At 37.1% G+C, this 23,316-nt stretch overlaps 1 protein-coding gene across 1 annotated transcript; it reads right to left on the bottom strand.

Annotated features, from left to right (window-relative positions):
- Positions 1–11,247: 11,247 nt before the first annotated feature.
- Positions 11,248–19,031, bottom strand: LOC126203849 (uncharacterized). Its single transcript, XM_049938224.1, has 3 exons — positions 18,867–19,031; positions 18,542–18,628; positions 11,248–11,481 (listed from the first exon to the last, which is right to left on the bottom strand). The coding sequence occupies exons 1-3, from the start codon at positions 18,897–18,899 to the stop codon at positions 11,290–11,292; spliced, it is 312 nt and encodes a 103-aa protein (XP_049794181.1). The 5' UTR covers positions 18,900–19,031; the 3' UTR covers positions 11,248–11,289.
- Positions 19,032–23,316: the final 4,285 nt, after the last annotated feature.

Genomic DNA, 23,316 nt, shown 5'->3' with positions numbered 1-23,316 from the left:
AAAGCATCTATGTTTCACTGAAAAGTGTTTAATGTGCTGATGTTATAGTCTACACGACTCAATGGAATAAACGCACTGCCTATAGTGTTGTAATATTTGTGCAATTCTGATGGTGCAATACTGTAGTAATGATAAAGAGCAGAATGTAAAAACAGAATGGTTGATAGCTTACATGTCCTTGTCACAGAGATATTCTGAATAGCCTTATGGTAGATGCCAACAAAGGAAACAAACTTAGATATTTTATAATAAATCATTATTTCACTTATTGTCTTTCACAGTGTCAATCCTTTATTTTAAGGCTAACGATTTCTGGATACATGCGCTTGCTAAAAATCTTAATGCTCAAAGTGACAGCTTAAATTTTGATGATTAGTTTTAAATGTTAACCATAAAATGATGATGAAACAATTCAGAAAGACAACATCTGAAACAAGTAAAATAAATTGAAGAATAACTGGTCATTAGATCTCAAATTCCCAGGAGAACTAAGAAACATTCATCAGACAGTTCTAGCTTTTTATGTAGTTATTATAAAAAGAATCATATGGTAATTTCCTGGGTTACAGTCTTTGTGAGAATTTTCTGGAGCAATTAGAAAGTATAAAGTATTCTACACTAATTTACACAAATCTCTTAAATGAAATGAGCTTCACTGTATGAAAACCTCCAGAAATCATTTCTAATTATCTTCTAAGTTTGCAACTTACTCATTTTCCTTTTAGAATGTGTTTTCATTCTACCATTGACCATTGAACATTTATTTTTTTATTTTCATGTAATGAATTCAGTCTAACTGAAAAGCAATACTGTGACAATATGGACAGTATTTCACCAGAGAGATCACATTCCTAAAAATAATCTGAAATATTCAAATTCTTTGATAAGAATCACTCAAAACCAGGTATTTGTGCCACATACAGTGTTTGCCAACAATTAAATGGAGCTAAACATGTGAAGTCATTACTTCACAATCTAAACATAAATTTTCAACATTCTAAAAGGCAAATAGTTACCTAGGGTTCATATGAAGTTCAGTAATGTATGAAAAGTCCACCTTCCAAAATGTGGATACCCCTTATTCTCCTTGCCACAAAGCAACCTGAGTGACAACAGTCTTTGAACCTTACCATAACTTTTACAAAATATGTATTGCTTTCTGACAGTACAAGCAAGGTCCTAATGTGACTAACAATGTACTACTACTTTAAAGGAATGTGACATAAGCCAGTAACATGATAGTAATTCAAATAAATACAAAATGTGCATGTGCAGAAGAAAGTTGTAAAAAAAACATTAAAATTAAATTTCAAGGAAGTTATATGTTACACAAAACTCAGAAGTTTTGTACATGATAGGTATCAAACTGCTGTGAAAGTTTTGTTAGAATTACACCAAATTAAATAGCATTACTAATTTATATGTACTATGCTTACAATAACTGTGTTTATAAACTGTAGCAGTAATACCCAAATATAGGTTAACACATACACATAATTTATGGTTTATGTAAAATTCTTTTATCCAACAAAATATTAAACTGCCTTTGAGTAATACTCTCACACAAAGACAAATATTTTGAAACCAATATTAATGGTTATTAAAATTTTACTCACAGTACACAAACACACATTCTATGAAGTGTTTATTCTAGAGGAACAAGGTACATTTGAGCAATCAAGGTACTAATATTATGAACTGAGGGTTGCCATGCCAGTATTCAGCTTTGCCACACTTTATTCTACTGTTTGGCACAAACATCACTCACTGGAAAAGTGGTACAAAAATTTCTTCCTGAAGTAACAAATCTAACTAGAATCCCTTATAACAGCCAGAGCACAGGGTCATTGAACTCAACTTTGTGCGTCTTATTGTAGATTAGTCATTCTTGGTGTGTCATTTCTTATGACAAAATAGCAAGAATACACCATTAAATTTATCAGCAGTAAGGACAATCATAGCCACTGCCTTATATAAACATAGTAATTGTATCCATTTATTGTGGGATTGTTACAATGCATTTTTGACTAATAAACTAAATACATTTAAGCTTTCTTATATCCTGCTAAATATTTTATTGAAAAACAAGTAATGTTATTTCAATAAAAATTTAAAGAACTGTATGGAAATACAGTTAGTTGGCACTCCTTTATGCCACTACAATTTTATGTCAACTTTAAAGAATATTCATAGTTCAGAGCAGAGCTATATATGATCAGTATAATATTTCTTCGCCATTAAAAAACCACCTTGACACACATCTCATAACAATAAAATGTTAACATGGCCACAACATAAGCAGGATATAAACAGCAAATCCTTCATGGGTTCATTGTTCATACCTGGACATAAAATAGCCACAAGAGTGAAGTGAATCTCTAATAGTTCTGAAAAGAGATACTATGGTCTACAAAGACAAATAGGCATATGAAATATACACATCACTCTTAGTGTAACATGCAAGTAATACTGTAATGCCAATACTGCCAGTAATACTGTAATGCCAGTTCTTACACTTACTAGAAAATGCTAGTACAATAGCACATTGTTTGCCTTTTAGCACCAAAAAAACTGGATTTGGAAATTAAATCACCAAATAAATGAATCCTAGTTCAGAAATATTAGTCATCAAATCTGTTTGTAGTGCATTTCCTCTTTTTTCTTAATCTTGCCTCACCAGGACAGCCATAGGTTTTAAAAGTGAGTGAGTGTCACTGGTATCATGAGGCTTAAGTGGACTCTATACCTGTCCTTCCATCAAAGAAAAATTTCTAGCAGTACCAGGAATGAAACTAGGTCCCTTCATATAGCAGTCATACTGACAACTTAGCTATGGAGGTAGAATGTTTCTATTCTTTATATACACCTATTCTGTTTTTATCATTAAGGTGAAATGTGTTCTGTTCTTTTAATAGTTATTTACATTGTACTTTAAACAATGTCTTATGTGACCAAACAAGACGACCATAGGTAGCAAAACAAACAATAAGTTATATTTAAAACAATGGAAATTCCAGGTAGGTATATCAAAAATGTAGGAAAAGACAGATTGCTACTTATCATAAAGAAGACACGTCAAGTTGCAGACGGGCACAATTAAAAGACTCTGATATAGTTTTTGGCCACAGCCTTCATCATCTCAGGCCAGATGCTGGAGTTGGTGGTCATGTGTGCATGAGCTGTGCATGATTGTGTATGCTAATGTTGTGTCTGTGTCTCTTTATTGATGAAGTCTGTGGCCGAAAGCTATTTGTGTCTTTTAATCATGCCTATCTGCAGCTTGATGTGTCCTCTTTATGGTAAGTTATTATGTTTAATAATTTTTTATTTATTTATTTATTTTTTGAACAGACGAATTATTCACAATCAGCTGAGGAAGGAAATGAAGAATGGAAACATTGCAGAATTGTATCAACAAAAAACATCTGACAAAGATGAGGACAAGATGCAACGTCTTTCATTTGATCTTTCTTTCTTATTATAAAATCTTCTTTTTAATTCATCACCATTCCCACCTTTGTTTCCTATCTTTTACATGACACTGATTTTGAAAGCATTTACTCTTGAGTGGTCTGTCCAATGTAACATGGGGGATCAGTCATACCGCATAAAATCTTTAGCAGAAATGTTATTTCTATTGATTTTGGCTGTGCTGAATTCATATTCAAATACTATATTCGTCCTTAATACAACCATATTATGATGATAGATATGGTGACAAATTATGAGACTGTAAGCCACTGAATATTCCCCCGTTCTACAATCTTATAATCAATAAATATAATACTTTTACATTACAAACTAGAAAAGGTACCAGTTAATTTTGTATATTATAATAACAATGTGTTAGTTTAATAAGTTATAGTTGTAAAATATTTAAACAAATTATTTACACAAGAACAGAAAACATGTTAGAAGGCCGGCCGGGGTGGCCGAGCAGTTCTAGGCACTACAGTATGGAACCGCGTGACTGCTACGGTCGCAGGTTCGAATCCTGCCTCAGGCATGGATGTGTGTGATGTCCTTAGGTTAGTTAGGTTTAAGTAGTTCTAAGTTCTAGGGGACTGATGACCACAGCAGTTAAGTCCCATAGTGCTCAGAGCCAATTGAACCATGTTAGAAGCTGACCTTAGGGAAGATCAGTTTGTGTTCCAGAGAAATGTGGGAACATATGATGCTATACTGATCCTATGTCTTATCTTAAAAGATGAATACAGTTGAATGGAATGGTTAGTGCCTCAATGACAGATGAGTATCAACAAAAGTAAAAAAATTCTAATGGAAAGTAGTGGTATTAAACAAGATGATTATGGGAGAAAAAGAGTAGGAAATGAGACACAAAGTACTAGCTGATTTTTGCAACTTTAACAGAAAAATAACTGATACCCAAAGTAGAGATTATATAAGATGCAGACTGGAAAACATTTCTGAAAGAGAGGAATTTTTCAACACACAATACAAATTTAAGTGTCAGGAAGTCTTCACTGAAAGTATTTGTCTACTGTGTAGCCTTGCATGGAAGTGAAGCATTGACAATAAGCAGTTCAGGCAAGAAAAGACTAGACATTTTTGAAATGTTGTGTTATAGAGGTATGTTGAAAATTAGATGGGTACATTGACTAACTAATAACAAGGTAATAAATGAAATTGTGGAGAAAAAATGTAAGGCAAAAGCTCACTAAAATAGGCGATCAATTGACAGGGCTCATCCTGAGGCACCAAGAAGTCATCAATTTGGTAATGAAGGGAAGTGTACAGAGTAAAAATCGCAGAGGGAGGCCTACCATGAATACTGTCAGCAATTTGAAATGGGTGTAGGCTACAGAAAATATTCAGAGATGGAGAGGCTTGTACAGGATAGATCAGTGTAGAGAGCTGTATCAAATCATTCTTTGGACTGAAGACTAGAACACCACCAAGAACCAACCAAATACTGTATCATTTAAACACTGTCCTTTAATTTGCTTCTTTCTCTGCCACTGAGTGTAGAGACCTAATGTATTAATTTATGAAACATTGCATTTATAGTCAAGTCAAAATGAAAAGGGATAATAAATAGATTAGGCTTTGGTCTTGCTCAAATTTTTCCTATTTCATGAAGCAATATTTGTAGTAGTGTCACAAAACTTAATAAACCAATTTTTCAGGGCACTTTTACACGCACTGGCTATTAGTAATGATGGTAGGCATGGGTCTCCTGAATTCTGATTATCTTAACTCATTCTCTAAAGGTGTAAATATACAACAGCATAATAAAAAAAGAATAGAATACTATCACATACATACCAGCAGTGTCAAAGACAAATGGGAATTTCAAGGGTTAACAATTGCATAAAACTGTAGTACATACAATGTGATTCTTATTATCTTCTAAAATAATATCAGTCATTTTCATTATGGAAGTGTACTCCTAGATTATATTTCATAGAGAATATCTTTGGTCTTTATTTTAGAAACAATGTACACAAATTTCAATGAGGTATGAATCCTATTAAGTATTTACATCAACAGAATCTTCAGGCAGTCTACTTTAAAATGGAAGACTAGGTGTAACATTCCACATAATTATGAATTATGGTACTTCTTATGAATGTTAAGAAAAAAGAATAGTCCATTTCCGTTACATTTGAAATTCAAAAAATGTGATAGAATTGGACATATTAAATGATACTGACAACATACAAATGCACTCATTATCTGATTGAAAGAGTTTTCTATAATGAACTACAGCAGCCATGTGGGCTGAATTCAAGAGAGATCTTAATTATAATTAATATTATAAAATCAATATGGTGAAATATAATGGAAGGAGTGAATATAACAACTTACCACATAGTTGAGGTGTTGAATCAGCAGTGCCCACACAAGCAAGACTGAAAATATTGGTAACCTTTCGGAAGACTATCTTTAGAGCTACTTAGCATAGAATAAACAATCACAAACACCTGCGTAGGGACGTTGTCCTGGCTGAGACATTACCTGAGCTGCACCACACAGCCCAAGGAATCGGTCCCATGCTCTCCATCATTCACTTACTGAAGTTAAGTTTCTGAATATATCAGAATAACTATTATCATTTAATCCCTTTTATTAATTAAGCAGTAGATGTGGCTGAATAGCCTTCTGCTTATAGGCCTCAATTCCTTCAGTAAATCCAACTGACTTTTGGTGTCAAATGCAAGTGCTCCAAGTGGTTTAGGATATAACCCATTACCTGCTTTTCAGCCTCCAAGTGCAAACTGAACACATTCTCAGTAGGTATGTTCGTCAAAGCAGATTGTGAATGTCCTCCGTGTTTGGCTAACAAGGTTTGTCACAGTGTTGACAGGTAAATCTACACTCCTCACTTGCTATCAATTTATTCTTTTTCTCTTGATCTTATCCCAGAATCTCGAATCAATAATACTCCTAAATTGAAACATTACATTCGTTTTAATTTTTGAAACACCTATTGTTCCATTATATTATTATGTGACTTATTTCTCGTATTGTGCCATTATATAACATAGCAACATTTTTGTTACTGTTTTGACTAACACTCATTTCCCCCGTCGATCTAATTTTGCTGTACATTTCAATGATGTTATTTTCTTTGTAATCATTAGCTTATGCCAAAGAAATACAGAATGTAAGGGGGAAAACGAGAATGAAAATGGTGTACTTATAATAGGTGTAATTCTAATGGCATAATTCTAACAGCATTCTGAAATTACCAATGGTGAAGATGAAGTTTGGAGGGAGTTCACTACTGTTATAGCACTGGCAAAAACTAACACTTACAAAGAAAATGACATAATTAAAATGAACAATAAATTTAAATGAGAAAAGGAGAGAAAACTAGGTTAGTCAAAGTAGCAAGGAATAGGGAACTATGTCATAAAGGCACGATATCTGACACAATTGTCCAACGTTTCTAATAAAAACCCAAAGCAAACACAGGATTTTAAATCAGAGGTACCACTAATTCAGAATAATGTCAATTTCAGGAGTAAAAGGAGTAACTTTTTAGCATCCAGGGCATATGGACTTGGGCACCAAGTGTGTGACAAACATAAGGAATTTTGCAGTTCGATTTTAGGAACATGCCAACAAAAACAAGAATGTGTTCAGTTTGCACTAGAGGCTGGAAAGCATGTAACAGTTGACATCCAAAGCAATCTAAATATCTTACATATGGTGGCAAAAAGATATTTGTTGAACCTACTGAAGGAAATGGAAACCTACAACCACAGGAATATACAGCCACATGTAATAAACAAAATTAATTTAATCATTCCAGTTATTGTGACATTCAGAAAGGTAGGTAAGTTGGTTTGTTGGTTGGGGGAGGAGGGAGGGGTTGAGGGAATAAACAATGAGGTCATCAGTCCAAATAGAGGTCACCTGGAGTTACTGACATCAGCCAACCAAAGTATGTAGGAGTGAGAACATTCTGGCACTGAAACCAATACTGATGCTAGAGCTGAGAAATAATTTAAAGTGAGATACAAGTATTAGTCAGGCCAGTATGAAGATCAAAGAGCACAAAGAGCAGATGAGGGATCCCCAGGGAACATCTGTGGTGAGAGAAATGTCACTAGTACCACCACCATCCCCCCCCCCCCCCCCCAAAAAAAACACCAATCCAATTAAGGGCAAAGACAGTTATAGAGAAAAGAAGGCCTTCTAGATATGAGATTCATAAAAGTAAAAGTGACAAGTCAGAAAGCAGGGACCTGCAGCTGGATGCTCCAGCATGCAGCAGGAACTGGGAGCTTGTAACCAATCACTTCGGCCATGGACAATATTACGAACGTGTGGTGCAGCTCTGGCCACATAACAATTAAACAGTTTTGAAGAAAACAACAACACTATCACTCTCCAAGAAGATCTTCTCTGACAGCCAATTTCCTTGTTGATGTTTAATACTTTTTAATTTTTCCTATCACAGCATTTTTCACAGTGAAATTTAATGATTTTATGTATATAACTTTCCCCACTTGCTGTAACTTGGATGAATGTTGTCATCAGAAACTCTCTACTGCATACATACAGATTAAATATGTCAGATTAATTTAACATATAACATAGGTCATTTTAATATTCATGTCTCTATACGGTAATGATTTTACAACCATATACTTGTTTTAACCATATGATAAGGACAATTTTGTGAGCTTGCCAGCAATGCCACCTGTAAGTTGCAACTACTTGTTTTTAAAACACACACATGCTATCACATGGCACTTGCTTATAGCATGGATGCAACCTATTCTTAGAAACACAAACCACACATATGTTACTTACTGGCAGATTATAACTGTGTACCAGACCAAGACCCTAACTCAGGACCTTTGCTTTTCGCGAGCAAGTGCTGTACTTGCCTGTGAAAGGCAAACATCTCGGGTTCAAGCCTCGGTTCAGCACACAGTTTTAATCTGCCAGGAAGTTTCATATCAGTGTACACTCAGCTGCAGAGTGAAAATTTCATTCTGGTAAAACATACGATGTACTGTAGTTTGTACTAATGTTCTGTTTTCATTTAATATTTTAAAAGAAGATGATGATGTCAGTATCCACAACTAGTTATTGCCAAAATTAAATTTGCAATCTTGATGGAACATTGTAATAGAAAGTGCAAACAGTGATCAGGGACTCTTATTCATGTCTTCAACTGTTATGGGTAGTATTTGTGGGAGTAGCTGAGGGGGTAAAAAAGGTGGGTGGGAGGGGAGAGAGTCCACTGACATCAAAGTTTTCTGGCCCCTTTCCCCCACCCATTGCTACCCTGTCCCCACTTCATTCAGTCCATTCTCTCAGTTTCCTTTCCAGTCTATCTCCTGTTCAGTATGCTGCTCACCATAATTGTGTACAGCTTGCCCTGCCTGATCCACAGCAAACTTTCTATTTGGTGCACTTGCTTCTCCCCCTGAGCTGCCAACCACCAATCCTACCAAGCCTCCAAACCCCCTCCTCACCAGCTTTCTCCTCACCCACTCCCCCCAACAATCCCTCACACCATTTGATCTGCAGTTCCAGAACAATGTATCCACCTCAGGCTACATAATCATGCAGGTGTATGCACGAATGTGTGTATATATGCAGTTGTGCTACAGTAGTTAGCTCCAAAGATGAGGATGATGACAGTCATCTTCATCCAATGTTTAGCAACATTTTAAATACCGTTTTATGAATCTACTAATGACTCAACACCTCAATTATACAGTTCATTGTTACCTTTACTTCCTTTCATGCCTCTCGTGATTTATATACAATCAAATTATTACAAGAGGGGGGAGGAGGAAGTTAACCAAGGCAAGTGTGCAACTTACATTGCAGAAAATTGTTTAGAGATTTCTAAATGACTGCGTTAGTTTTAAAAAAGCTGACTGTTCTAATATAAAGCATGATAAAGATTCAGTTTGTGAAAAGCATACATTAAGCTGAAGACCACAAAACCTTGACTGATAAGGTGTGACACACAGATGCACATCTGGAGACATATGTAACAGCCACACAAAAACACCATCAACCTCAGCCTCAATGAAGCTTAGAGTGCCTACCTAACTGCGTACAAAACAAGCTATTTAACACCCCCTTACAAATAGTGTTCCACAAGAGGACACTGAGAGGCAAGGGACTTAAGAGAGTTGAATAAATACTTCAATGAGTCTCTACCACATCAGATTCATATGCAATCTCAAGCTATTAGATGCTTCCTTCATTGTTACCATTAAGAGATTTCAGTAGAGCATTAGATACTTTATTTAGTTGACGGAACTATGTCATGGAGACATTACAAAGCTGTGCAATAACCAAACATCTGCAAATAATACAATCAACATTAAGGCCTCAAAGAATAGACTAAATAATCACCGACAACACAAACAAATGAGAGCTTCATTAATAATAAACCATTGGGAGATTTAGCACAGGCTAATCCAGTGTCAAGTGGGATCAATAAGATAACCAGTTTTGTGAGAAGAAACTGTTACAGTGATCCAAATGAAAGAAATGAATGAATGTGGTACAAAATAATGTTTCTGCTCAAGTGGTATCAAAATAAGACACCTGGCTACAAAAACACCGATACCGTATAACAAATTTTGACCGTTCATGCATTAACAGATTAGCATCTGCATAATCCTTCATTTGCACCTATCACACAAACTGCCTCATGGGAACTTTAATTCAAGTAAAGGAAGACGAATGTCTCTACAGAAATTACAGCAGCCGAGTCTACTGGTATTCCTCTAATGCCGAATCTCTCAGAAAGAATTCAGTTAGGATTACCAGATTGGTAGCAGGTAGTAATGGTGTATGCCACTGATATTTATAAGCATTTTGAAACTAACTGAACTGAAACACATTTTTTGTTGTTTCACAGTTATCTACAAAATAAGAGATTTTTATTTAAATTCTTACGAGTAGGCTACAGGAAAAATGTGATTATCCTAATTCCAAGAAAGCAAGTGCTGACAGGCATAAATAGTTCACGTAAGACAAATAATGACATTTAAGTCATGCATTGTTATACAGAATTTTTTAATGATAATTCTGAATCTCTCCAAACTTAATGGAGTTTTTAAAATGAAGCACACAAAATATAGCACTCACGTTTTCTATGGCTTACAGAATGTACATAAATGTATACAGAAAACAGACTACCTGTCATCTTGGAATTATCTGTAATGATAGAACCATGGCAAACTATTGTTTACCATTCCTTGAAATTCCATATCACATCAAAAACATGTCATAGCAAAAACATGAAAATACATACATCAAATACCTTATGAATTTTAAGACATTTGTGACAGTCATAAATACGAATAATATTGAAACAAAATAAATATATCTAAGCTATTGCACTTCACACTTAAAGAAACAATTTTTTTATTGGTTTTGTCATCATTATAGAAAGAATAAGTGAACCAGCTGGCTCAAGATATGTATCACATATTTTTACTTCCTACACACTCATCATAGGTATGGCTGTGTAGTATTTGTAATCTGCAGAGTATTCAATAAAATTTGCAATGCTGCAGATGTCTATGAATAGTCATATAAAACAATAATAGTTACAAAATGTAAATGTTTTCTAATAATGTGCCATTAATTTTTACAGTCTTCAAAATTCAGATCTGGAAAACTCCCCTCACCAAGTTGACAGTCTTCATGAATTTGTAAATACGAAATTTATCAACGGAGAACATGGCAACCCTCATGTGGAAGATGTTACAATTACATCATTTGAAAAAGGTTCTTTCATGTCATAAAAAAATAAGAAAGAAGTATAGAATTACAGTTTCAGTTGTTTTGCTGACTCTTGATTATACGCTCACGAAGCGAACCGAACCTACCCTGTACCTGACGCAGCTGCAATCTAAGAGAATCAGACAACTGCTTCTGTAGCTGCTGCACTTCTGATATTTCTCTTCTCAGATTCTCATACTCCTCCTTCACCTGGTTAACACCTCGTAGAAGTGAAATCACTGAAACCTTTTGGAACAACAGGAATTAAGTGTCTCAAATCAAAAAGCACCCACTATAACATGAGAAATTTATTTCTATACACTTGTATTGCAACAAAATACTGACTAACAATTCAAGGCAAATAGTTGTAGGCATAATAAAAAAGAAGTTAGACATAACATAACTTACCTAATACATACATGATTCATCAACAAAAATATAAACAACATTATTTGTCTAGAGAATGTAAACTAGACAAAAATAGAAAAGTTATGTTATTTTTGCTGAGGATTATCCATGTGGAACACATCTCAAAATGTAAAAACCAATGAAAACTTTTCATCTACTAGAAAGGTTATCACAGATGTTTTCTGGAATGTAAAGGGGATTCTTCATATTGATCATCTTGCAAAGGTAAAAACAATTTCTGGTCAACACAACAAGTCTTCTGAACTGGGTGGATTTAAAAATACCACACTGAGTGTTGCATATGGCAAAATAAATAAATTATCTTCCATGAGAACAATGCACATGCCACAAAGGTGTTTTTGTAATGGGAACACTGGAGAATTTGAAACACTTATTGTTAGAGCATCCAAACTATTAACCAGATTTAACACCCTTTGAATTCCACCTGACCACATAGTAGTGAATGTTTTGATGACAATGAAGAAGTCCTACCAGGTGCAAATGTGCATTTTGCTAAACTCTCAAAACTACACATCAGGGGTGGAATATAAGGACTAGAAAAAAATGGACAATGTTCACAGAGTTATTGACTATGTTAAAAACCAGTGCATTTTAACTTAAAAAAACAGTCTTCCATCAATGGATCAAAAACATTTCACCTTGCTCTTAACTATCATGAAATTCCTAAGGAATCGCTGTTATGGAAACAAAATGCTGCTACCACAACTCTGCTTTGTCAACCATAGGGCAATATGGTTGAGAAATTGGGGTAATGGGAAAAATCTGTACATAAGATTGCTCTCAACAATTGATATCTTGCAAAATTTTATAAAACTGAGCCACAACACCACACAAATGTGATATATATATCTCTCTATCACAAATGAGGTAAATATGTATCACTCACACAAGATGGATAATTTTCAAATGTAATTAAAGCTTTCAACATATGTTCTATCCATTTTTTAGAAAAATGAATAATTCCAAATGCAAATAACATTATAATCAATTTCTTGTAAAATTATTACAAATTTTATAGCTATTATGTCACACTTCTGGTACAGCTAGCAGCATTACTGAATGCAGATTGTAAAGCTTAGTATGTGTCCACAGTGTCCTCCGTAATCACAGAAATTTTTCCACTGTGTCAACTATGCTCACAAACACTAAGATGCTCACTTCAACTGTACCAGCTGGTATGTTTACATGCAACATTATTAAGCTAGATCACACTTGTGTTTGCTGCAGAAGCAGGTTTCTCTTATTTGTAAGATTTTCTGTCAGTGTAATGTGCTCCTCAAGCTATAGCAGGCAATAAACACTTTTTCATGATAAACTTGTACAGTGTGATTATGCCAGTTCATGCAAAGGAGGCTTTAAATGGCAGGGCACTACCATCAGTTGGAGCAAATATTTTAAAAGTATATGGAAATACTTATTTTTCTTAAAACAGAGAGAAATGGCACTGTCATTAACACAATGTATTTGCATTTAAGAAGAGTGATAACAGCCTGGGCCAAGCATCAATAAATTTTTTATCATACCTAAATCAGCTGAAAAAGACAATGTCAGATTTACATCAACATCTTTGCTCACTCAAAACTTGTGTGCAATTATATTATTGTCAACATGATGTGAAACTATAATCTTCCTTAGAACTGTACTTACTTCCATTTAGATGAAAACAGATTTAATTCTATGGTGAATTCGGCTTGCAAGCACATATTGAGTTCTGTCGGTAGTGAGCTTTCTACACTTCCATGAGCAATCTCACTGGTTACTCAGGCACAAACTTCAAGTGAGCAAAATTTTCTTATCCTCTCATGATCAAGAGCTTGTTAGTAGCCATCATGGTGAAAGGAGAGTCCTTACAGATAAAGTGGGCTTGGCATCACTGTTTCACATGCCTGCCATTACCACTCACAAAATGTGATTTTGTTTTTCTTTCTATAACAAGTCAGTTTTGGCACAGTTTTACAGGCACTTACATCAGTCACCTGGCTTCAATACTGCCAGCATCTTTTTGCACTTGGCAACTGAAAGCTGGCAACAAAGTTGTCAGTGTCAAGGATCTTATTTTGCCACATGGAGTTATAGTCTCAGCTAATAAGGCCTTGTTGGTGCCAGATACACACCTGACTACATCATTGTTACTTAAACTAATGAAACTGGTAGGTGAATAACACTCACCTTAGAGACAGTTCAAATTACATTTCAGCGATCACCATGCAGGAGAAAGCATTTGACAATACATAAACTTTGTATTAGCATTTAGGGATGCACACAGATGATACTCATCAATAACAATGATTGCCTGTATACCCATCCTGTATTCCAGTCATTTCACTTGTATGAGCAATTTCACATGGGTGGGGACAAACATCATATACTGGCAGATGTACCGCCAGCTTCTAATGTCAGCATTAACAGCTCAAAAGCTAAAGAATCAATGGCTCTGGCTTACAATGCCTTCTCAACTCAAGCATAACATCCAAACCAAGGCACTAGTCATATGGTGCGATTAACTTTCGTGTTTGTGTGTTACTTGGGATTGTAACCAGTATGTGGCAACCATCTCCACCTGTCCATTACTGTGAAAATGTGCAGTGGTCAGCAGTTATTTGAGTAGCAGGGAAGATAGAATTTGGGGGGGGGGGGGGGGAGAAAAGTGTGGACTGTAGGATGGAAAATAACTTCTCCAAATGCAAAAGTGACACAAAATGTGTTGAGTGACCCCAGTTCTTAATTTCTACCCAATTTATGCAGTATTTGAAGATTTGCACCCCAGAACATTGTGCACATCAGTTTCTGCATCTTACAAACAGTGTCAATGCACAAAAAAGGTCATTGACAGCTGAACACATTTTCTGCAGTTGTCCTGGAAAGTGTCCAAATATTAATCATCTTGGTTACATGTATTTTCTTTCCAGTGAATTCAATAGCTTTTGTAGTGATTAAGTGCAGGCACTGTTGCCAATCCCAGTTGGCAGGCTTCTACGACAAAGTTGATACCATTATATGAAATTTCTCAGGGTGTTTCACAATCCATGTTAAACAGTTATAGAGGTTTTAGAATGGACTTGATAGATCGAGTTTTACATAGGAACCCATGTCCGGAAATGTCACCCAACTACGCTACAGAGTGTCAAATTTATAGGAGCCTGTAAATCACTGTATAGACAGGGCGATTCCATGATGGGGTTATAAATTTTCAAGGATGATGGAGACAGGTTAATGTAAGAATCTGAGGTTAGGGTCTCTGGTTTTGAAATGAACAAGTTGAAAGTTACAAGTGAAAATCATTCTGACACCTCTGACAGTAGAATACATGTACCAGTACTGTTGTTGCTAACATTGCAGGGTAGGCAACATTCCGAGGTGATAGCATGGACTAAAACAAGGAAAAATGCCCAGTAAACATGGGTTCTAAAACGCATAGCTTAACAGCTATGAGCACTTGTTCAATAGATGAGATGTGTTTCACACTAATGAAGATGAACAAGTGCTCATAACTATCCAGGTATGCATTTTAGAGCCCATGTTTACTAGATTTTTTTTCTTGTTTTGGTCCATGCTACCACCTCAGAATGTTTCCTGCCCTACAATCGTAGCAACAACAGTACCAGTACATGTATTCCACTGTCAGAGGTATCAGAATGATTTTTGCTTATAACTTTCGACTCGTTCACTTCTGATCCAGGGACCCTTACCTCAGAATGATACATTTATCCATCTCCATCATCCTTGAAAGTTTGTAACATCACCACAGAATCACTCTGCATATACATACATTGACAGGTGTCGGCATCTACAACTTTAACACACTGAAGTGACATTACACGGTCCTACTGGATATGGGCTCGTATGTAAAACTTGATCCATTAAGTCCCCTCTAAAGCCTCTAGAAGTGTGTCACGTGAATTGTGAAACACACTGTATGTCGAAAAGTATCTCAATGATCGCTTATCCCTTCCTAGTAACAGCTCTATGGAACTTATTTTCCGGTTAAACCCCATATTCAGGCAGAAAGAAGAAAGCAGGGAAAATAACTGAATCATTGACAAGCATATACATTGAGAAAGTAATGAAGTGGGGGGAAAACTGTTAGAAATGGCAATTCTTAGGGAAATGGGTGTCAGTGTTGTTGCTTGGTGGTGGCAATTTTAATTCTTCATAAAATTAAAGAAAATCTGAAAATATTAAACCGAATGTAGGAACAACTCAATGAAGAATATTGTGACAAACATGGAAGAAATGTGTAAGCAACATAAATTTTTTGAAATATCATTGTCTTAAATACTGAACATAGGAAAAACAAGCAGCATCAGTGAAGAAGTTCTGCTGTTAGGTGAGCAGAATAATAGAAACAAATAAAAGCAAGATTGAGGTATGAAGTAACTTTGACAATTGATTTTTTCCTGTTGAAAATCATAAATGGTGATTAAACATTAGAATGTGACACAGATTGTGAAACAAAGATGTATTACATAGAACAGAAAATTAAGAACATCTTACCAGAGGAATGAACATTCTACAAACCTTGTCAAATACCAAGAAAGTGCACAATCACATAGTACTAAGGAATATCAATCAAGAAACTTAATGCTCACGAACCACAGATAAAAATAAAAACTGAAATCTATCATTTTGATTACAGTGACTGTTCAACTAATTTTAGTACATTTCATGAATTGAGAGATTTAATTTTAGCAATTTATATGTCCAAGGATCATATAACAGAATATGGATATGCCAGCTTAATACAAGCTACACATCAGTCACCTACACATATATATATATGAATATATGCAAATATCTAATGAGGAGGACAGAACAGAACAGACTGTTTGGTTGGCAATGGTCTAGTTTAAGGAAACATACTGGCATTTGCCATAAGCAATTTAGGTAAACCTGATTCAGAATGACCAGACAGAGCATGACCCTCCTTCCTTCCTTCTTTCTTTCCTAACCTGAGGCCAATGTCTTAACAAATGCACTACCGTACCCTATTGGCTATACATACCTAATGTGGAGTTCTCTTACATCTGTACATATTTGATATAAGTTATCTTAGTAAAACAGAAAATAATTATGTATTGTTCCTTTAGTCTTGATTGATGTAATATGAAAAAAAGTTTGAAGACTAAAACTGGAGGTAACATAAAGGCATAAGGTCTTTTATTATTATTATTATTATTATTATTATTTTCCTCTCACATGCCCAGTAGCAATCTGCAGAATACGAAATACATACCAACAATTTATGCATCTGTGTGAGAAAACATATAGCCTTGCCCTTGAAAACCCTAAAATATGTGAACTGAATTATGAATCGGCAACAAGTAGTTTTCCTCTATTATTAGTATCCCCTCCCACTCCTCTAGACAGACATTGCAATCGGAGCCAGTATGTCACTTTCTTCTTACATTTCCTCACAGGATATCAATGCAATTTTGCATCCACATTTTGTACAATGTAAATAACAGTGTAGCGCATGATGGAAGTTCCATGTCAATAGAATCAGTCAATGCAATTTATCACCACTTCCACTGACAGTTGTAGAATTATAAACGAAATTTCAACATACTCAACAAAATCACTGGGTTCACATTCGAGTTGCATTTTCCATGTTTTATGTATACAATACACCATAATATTAGTCAGAGGTTTCTGTATTATCTAATATAGGCTTTCTGCATTTATCTAGCAGTTTTTGTGTTTATAAGAAAAAGGGAAATTAACTCAGTATTAGTCTAAACTACAGATCGAACCATTTACCACAATCTTTAATCCTCATTCACATTAGTTGGCTTCTCTGACTTACAACCAAATTGTCACCTTCCAACCTTACCCAGACCTCAGGCTATGCAACCGATATTTTTGCTCTTTGGTAATGTACGATTCACAAATGTTATGCGAGACAACGAAACATGTCAAAGCAACCATATCCAAATGAAACACTCTGGACTCCCCTCATTGCATCCACTTAATAGCAGAATCTTTAGAACCTGTGAAATACAAGATACGCTAAACAACAAAGTGCAAAACAACGAAGTGCAAAAGCCATCTTGTAGATAAGCCCAAAATTCAATTATTTACTTGAATAGGCTACTATTGTCAAATTTTCATGTGTTCTTGCATGATATTTATTAGTAAATGGTGTATCCCACAGTCTGGAATGTATTAAGGACTACAAATCATTTCGTGCCTCATTCTTCGTTTGCCTGCAACACTTTTACCTGCTGATTCTGGCACAACACATATGAAATTCAAGAGTGTCTTGTCTGCTTTTTCCAATTTTATTCTCTAAAGAGGGCTTGCTGAATATATGTCAGCAGCAACTTCCATGAAATATGCCAAAGTTTCATTACTGCAAATCTCCCATTGTTGTGAACGCTTATAATCGATCAAAAATCAGTCCGGATAATAGGTACTAATAGCCCACTAATTCGTAGGAGAAAATAAATCAGAATTACTCTCGCTGCAACAGCTAGAGTTTTACTGTCCAGTAGCAGGAATTACAAGAGCATCACTTTCAAAAACATGCTTCTTTTAAGTATTGTGGTACAGACACCAATGATCAGAAACAGTGCTTTTAATTTTAAAATAAAATCTAAATTATGGATCTCTCTAAATCAGGAGCACGACTGCCGCACCTATGTCTGATTACTTGGCCTTTGGCATTGGGGCAACCATGAGTTACGGTACCGGTAATACTTTGAACCCCCAAGTGTGACAATGCACAAAATGAAAAACATGCCTCTCAAAATCCGTAACCCACAGAGTGGAAGAAATGGAAGAGTTAGAAGAGCACTTTACACTGCAGGCGTATTCTAATAGCGCAAATTAAAATTCATCAGAAATAAGACAGCTAGCGAAAATGGCACTCTGGGCCTACCTCAGTGCCGTCCAAATGAAACAACTCTTTCTCGCATTTCTCAAGCTTCCATGCAATCAGGTCCAGCTTTGTGTCAGCTTTTTGGACCTGCAGGCAATTAAAAAGAGGGAAAACGTAAACGAAACTATGATCAATGACGTGCATTAAATTCACGACTTAACTTGGTTTCAATAATTTATTCTGAAGTAGGGATATGTAAAGAGGTGGAAATAAAACATAAACAGGCTCCGCTGTTCAGCCCACACCTAAATTAAAAAGAAACGGACGGTAAAAAATAACAGAACGGAAAGCACCAACAGGGCAACACAGAATGCCGCAGACTCACTGTGACTTCTAGTTGATCCGCTGTCTTCTCCATAACTATGTCTCGTTTACTTTTGTTTTAGAGCAGGAGTGTTGCGTCTTACTACGCTCTCCCCAGATATGCGTCAAATTTTTCGTTATTTATTTGTACATTTGAGGAGCGGGCGATCGCTCCAGCCGACCGCCCCTGCAGAAATCAATTAGAGCCAACCGCCCGTAGTCATCGACTCTCTGCGATAACTTGCCCTCGAAACTGCGAGCTATCGCGAAAAACGCATTATCGATTAAAGGCAGCGCACCAGGCGGCCGAGACTGCAAACAAAAGGGGCGCGTGACCTTTGACCTATGTGAATCTTTCGCTGCGCAATGTACAGAACATAAAGGTAGTTTTTTTTTTACTGAAAGAAAATGTTTCCGACTTTTCCGTTGGTTCCACTATCAATATCTCCATACAACCTAATAGAACCGCTCTACATCACATATTTACTGCGCACCCTGTAAATAACATTTATTTTATTTATTTATCCATCCGTTGAGAATAAACACTGTATGAATATCGTCAAAACCCACACACGGATCATAAACAAATAAGTATATGCAGACAATATTATTTTATGTTACAAATTTGTTTGTTTATGTCGCTACCCTCAGTTCGCTGTATTCAACTTTATCTCTGTTGTTGTGTAAAGTCCCTTCGCAACAGTGAGGAGTAAGGTAGGAACCTATAATGACAGTTGATTCTGCACAACTAGTCTATTAGCAGCCGAAACGAAGTGGCTTTCGAGTGGGAACCGCAAAAGTTAGATGACAAGGCGACAAATCAACCGAATCCTCCACCGGAAACAAGTCTGGTGTGTCATACACGGCATCAGTGACAGTACGTGTGCCATATGATAGGATTCTCTTATCGACGCAGCCAATTTGTACGCCAGATAATTGTGTGAGATATGCCTCATTGTCCGATTTAGGTGTTAGTATGAATGTCAATGCGATCACTCCCATGGAAATGATGAAAACATAGTAGTTTGTCACATAAGCTGCAACAAATGAACTCTACAGTTTCACAATCACAGTTTCTCTATGCTCTGTCAAAACAAATGTTTTTAACGTTTTTGAAGCTCCGTTCCCCTTTGGAAGTTTCGATTCTTGAATTCCTTTGTTGTAACATTGTTCACGCTCGTTTATTTGTTGTTTTCATTTCAGTGAGACGTCTATGTGGCATCTCGCCTGCTCTCACTATTCATCACATTTACTTGTCGACGGTACGTATTCTTACGTGACTCATATTCTACAACCAATGTATAGTATGACAAATGTCAAGACTACAGAGAGAGAACAAAAGTTTTAATGACGAGACGAACAGGTCATAATGTTGTGAAAAAAAAATGGCACGAGGCACTTTTTAACACGTGTATATATGGCACACCGGCCATTTGACCATCTTCTTCCGTGCGAATGCACAAACAGTGCCCGAACTCTTACGGGAATCGGCAAAAGCCGCGAGTAATGAGTATAATGGGCAGGGGAACTATGAATATAGTGCGGGACAATAAGTTGGGAATGTGGGTCTCACGGGAGGCGTGCCAGAGATAAAAGTCCCTGCAGTCGCACTATCCTCTGCGTCCTCGGTGGCTCAGCTGGACAGCCGGTACGGTAATTCAGCGTATTTGGTCAGCGGGCTGCTTGCTCTCTTTAATAAATAAATTAAAAAAAGAAAACTGAGTAAAGGAATCCACTTCAACGGATGTGTTGTGACGTCCAAAACAAAGCGCAAAGAAAAATACCGAACAAGAAAAAAAGATGGATAGAGCGTGTGCCATGTAAGCAGGAGATACTGGGTTCGAGTTCCTGCTGGGGCACACATTTTTAACTGTCCCCGATGACTTATATCAACGCCTGTATGCAGCTAGAGGTATTCTTTTCATTGTACTTTTTAACACGGATCGCCTTTGTCAGATTGCAACGCCATGACCAGTTAACCAATACACCACTACGGTTCAGTTCCTCTCGATATTGCACTTGTTAGCTTGGACCATTCACTCTTTTTATTTTGCTTTTTTTGATAGTTCAGTAAACCTTGTTTTTATGCTTGACCTGTGTTCAGTTTTTGACGGGTTATCCACTGGGCCATCTTACCATTGAATCTGAGGGTGTTGCGATGGGCAGTTACCCTTGTAATGTCTCGCGAGATATTTAAAGGTTTGCTTGTCGATTGCGTTCCAGAAGAGATTTTTCAGCGTTACAATCACCAGCAAGGTACACAGCATCTGACCTTACTAGTACTTTTTGGCATTCTTTGCTCAGGTTTGCAGTTACAAGTTAAACATCAGGACTGCCACGTAGCATGCACTAAATACCTACAAACTCCACAAAATATTGTAAAGCATTCCCTAGGCTCTCTAGAAAAGCCGCACTCCCACGTATCCCACCCTGACACTTCATCAAATATAATCACTTTGCATCCTGCCTGGAAGACGCTTTCACCACCCTACATGATTTCAACTTTGATGGGCTCCTATACGTATGAATGTATAGAAATAAGCCATCTCACCTCTTGCACTGTACTTCCAGCACTTACGCACATTCTACTAACAGGACCAAACACTAATAATCACTGAAGACATGACAAAAACACTTGCTAAAAAGCAAAAACCTGCTCTCAGTCATGCTGAAATTACCTACCGGCACCGCAAGGAATGTCCCAGAGTCTACTACGAAATCCATGCCATCCTTTATTATGCCGTCTTTGCACATGTCGTTACCCAGAGCAGTGAAAAATGTCGAAGTCAAGTCTTCCTGAAACGAAGTCATGTCTTCCTAAAACCTGATAAAACACTCTCGCAGACCTCATCCTTCCGACCTACCTTACAAACATTTCGTTCGACCAATACCGTAATACTGGTGACAGTCTGGGATCCATACCAGATAGGATTGATGGAAGAAATGGAGAAGATCCGAAGAAGAGCAGCCTGTATCGTTACAGACTCATTTAGTAAACACAAAAACATCACCGAGATGCTCACTCAACTCCAGTGACAGATGTTGGTAAGACGCGTTCTGCGATATGGTTTGGTTTGATGTTGAAGTTCCAAGACTGTTTCTTCTTAGAAAAGTCATCTTCCTACGTATCTCTCGTGAAGAGGCGATTAAGATAAAATTAGAGAGGTTCGAGCTCCCTCAGGGACTTACCAGCAATCGTTCTTCCCGTGGACCAATTGCGCTTAGAACAAAAAAAAGGAGACACCGGCACAGAAAGTACAGTCTGACACACAGCTAGTAAAAGCCTTTTAATCATCCTTACACAATGAATCCATCAGCACCTCGTAACACACCTCATTCCCAACACTTAGTATGGCTTTCGTTCCAGTGTTCCCGTCAACTAACAACTTCTTTACCTTACCCACCTTTATACGACAATCCGCCATATTTATCTTCCTTGATATCCAAAAAACCCTTGACCGACATTGCTCTTCAAGTTACAAACACATGCAGTCCGATTTAATTACGTCCAACTTATATCATTTTTCCTTCACCATCATCCTACACTGAAGAGCCAAAGAAACTGGTACACTGCTTCATATCGTGTAGGGCCCACGCGAGCACGCAGAAGTGACGCAACACGACGTGTCATGGACTCGACTAATGCCTGAAGTACTGCTGGAGGGAACAGACAACATGCATCCTGCAGTACAACGGGCTGGACTTCTCTTCTGAACAGTGAGTTGCAAGGCATCCCAGATTTGCTCAATAATGTTCATGTCTGGGGTGTTTGGTGGCCAGCGGAAGTGTTTCAACTCAGAAGAATGTTCCTGGAGCCACTCTGTAGCAATTCTGGACGTGAGGGTGTCATATCTAGAAATATCAGGGGTCCTACATCCCTCCAACTGCACACGCCCCACACTATTACAAAGCCTCCATCAGCTTGAACAGTCCCCTGCTGACATGCAGGGTCCACGGATTCATGAGGTTGTCTCCATAACCGTACACGTCCATCCGCTCGGTACAATTTGAATCGAGACTCGTCCGACCATACAACATGTTTCCAGTCAACAATGTCGGTGTTGACAGACCCAGACGAGGCGTAAAGCTTTGTGTAGTGCAGTCATCAAGCGTACTCGAGAGGGTCTTCGGCTCCGGAAGCCCATATCGAATGGATCGCACGCTGACATTTGTTGATGGTCCAGTACTGAAATCTGCAGCAATTTACGGAAGGGTTGCACTTCGGTCACGTTGAACGATTCTCTTCAGTCGTTGGTGCGTTGGTCCCGTTCATGCAGTTTCCGGCCGCAGCGATGTCAGAGATTTGATGTTTTACCGGATTTCCGATATTCAGGGTACACTCGTGAATCTTTCGCACGGGAAAAGCCCCACTTCATCGCTACCTCGGAGATGCTGTGTCCCATCGCTCGTGCGCCGACTATAACACCAAGTTCAAATTCATTTAAATCTTGATAACCTGCCATTGTATCAGC

Source organism: Schistocerca nitens, chromosome 9 (genome assembly GCF_023898315.1).
Source record: "Schistocerca nitens isolate TAMUIC-IGC-003100 chromosome 9, iqSchNite1.1, whole genome shotgun sequence".
In the NCBI taxonomy this organism is placed as follows: domain Eukaryota; kingdom Metazoa; phylum Arthropoda; class Insecta; order Orthoptera; family Acrididae; genus Schistocerca; species Schistocerca nitens.
This window is presented reverse-complemented; position numbering and strand designations above follow the sequence as displayed.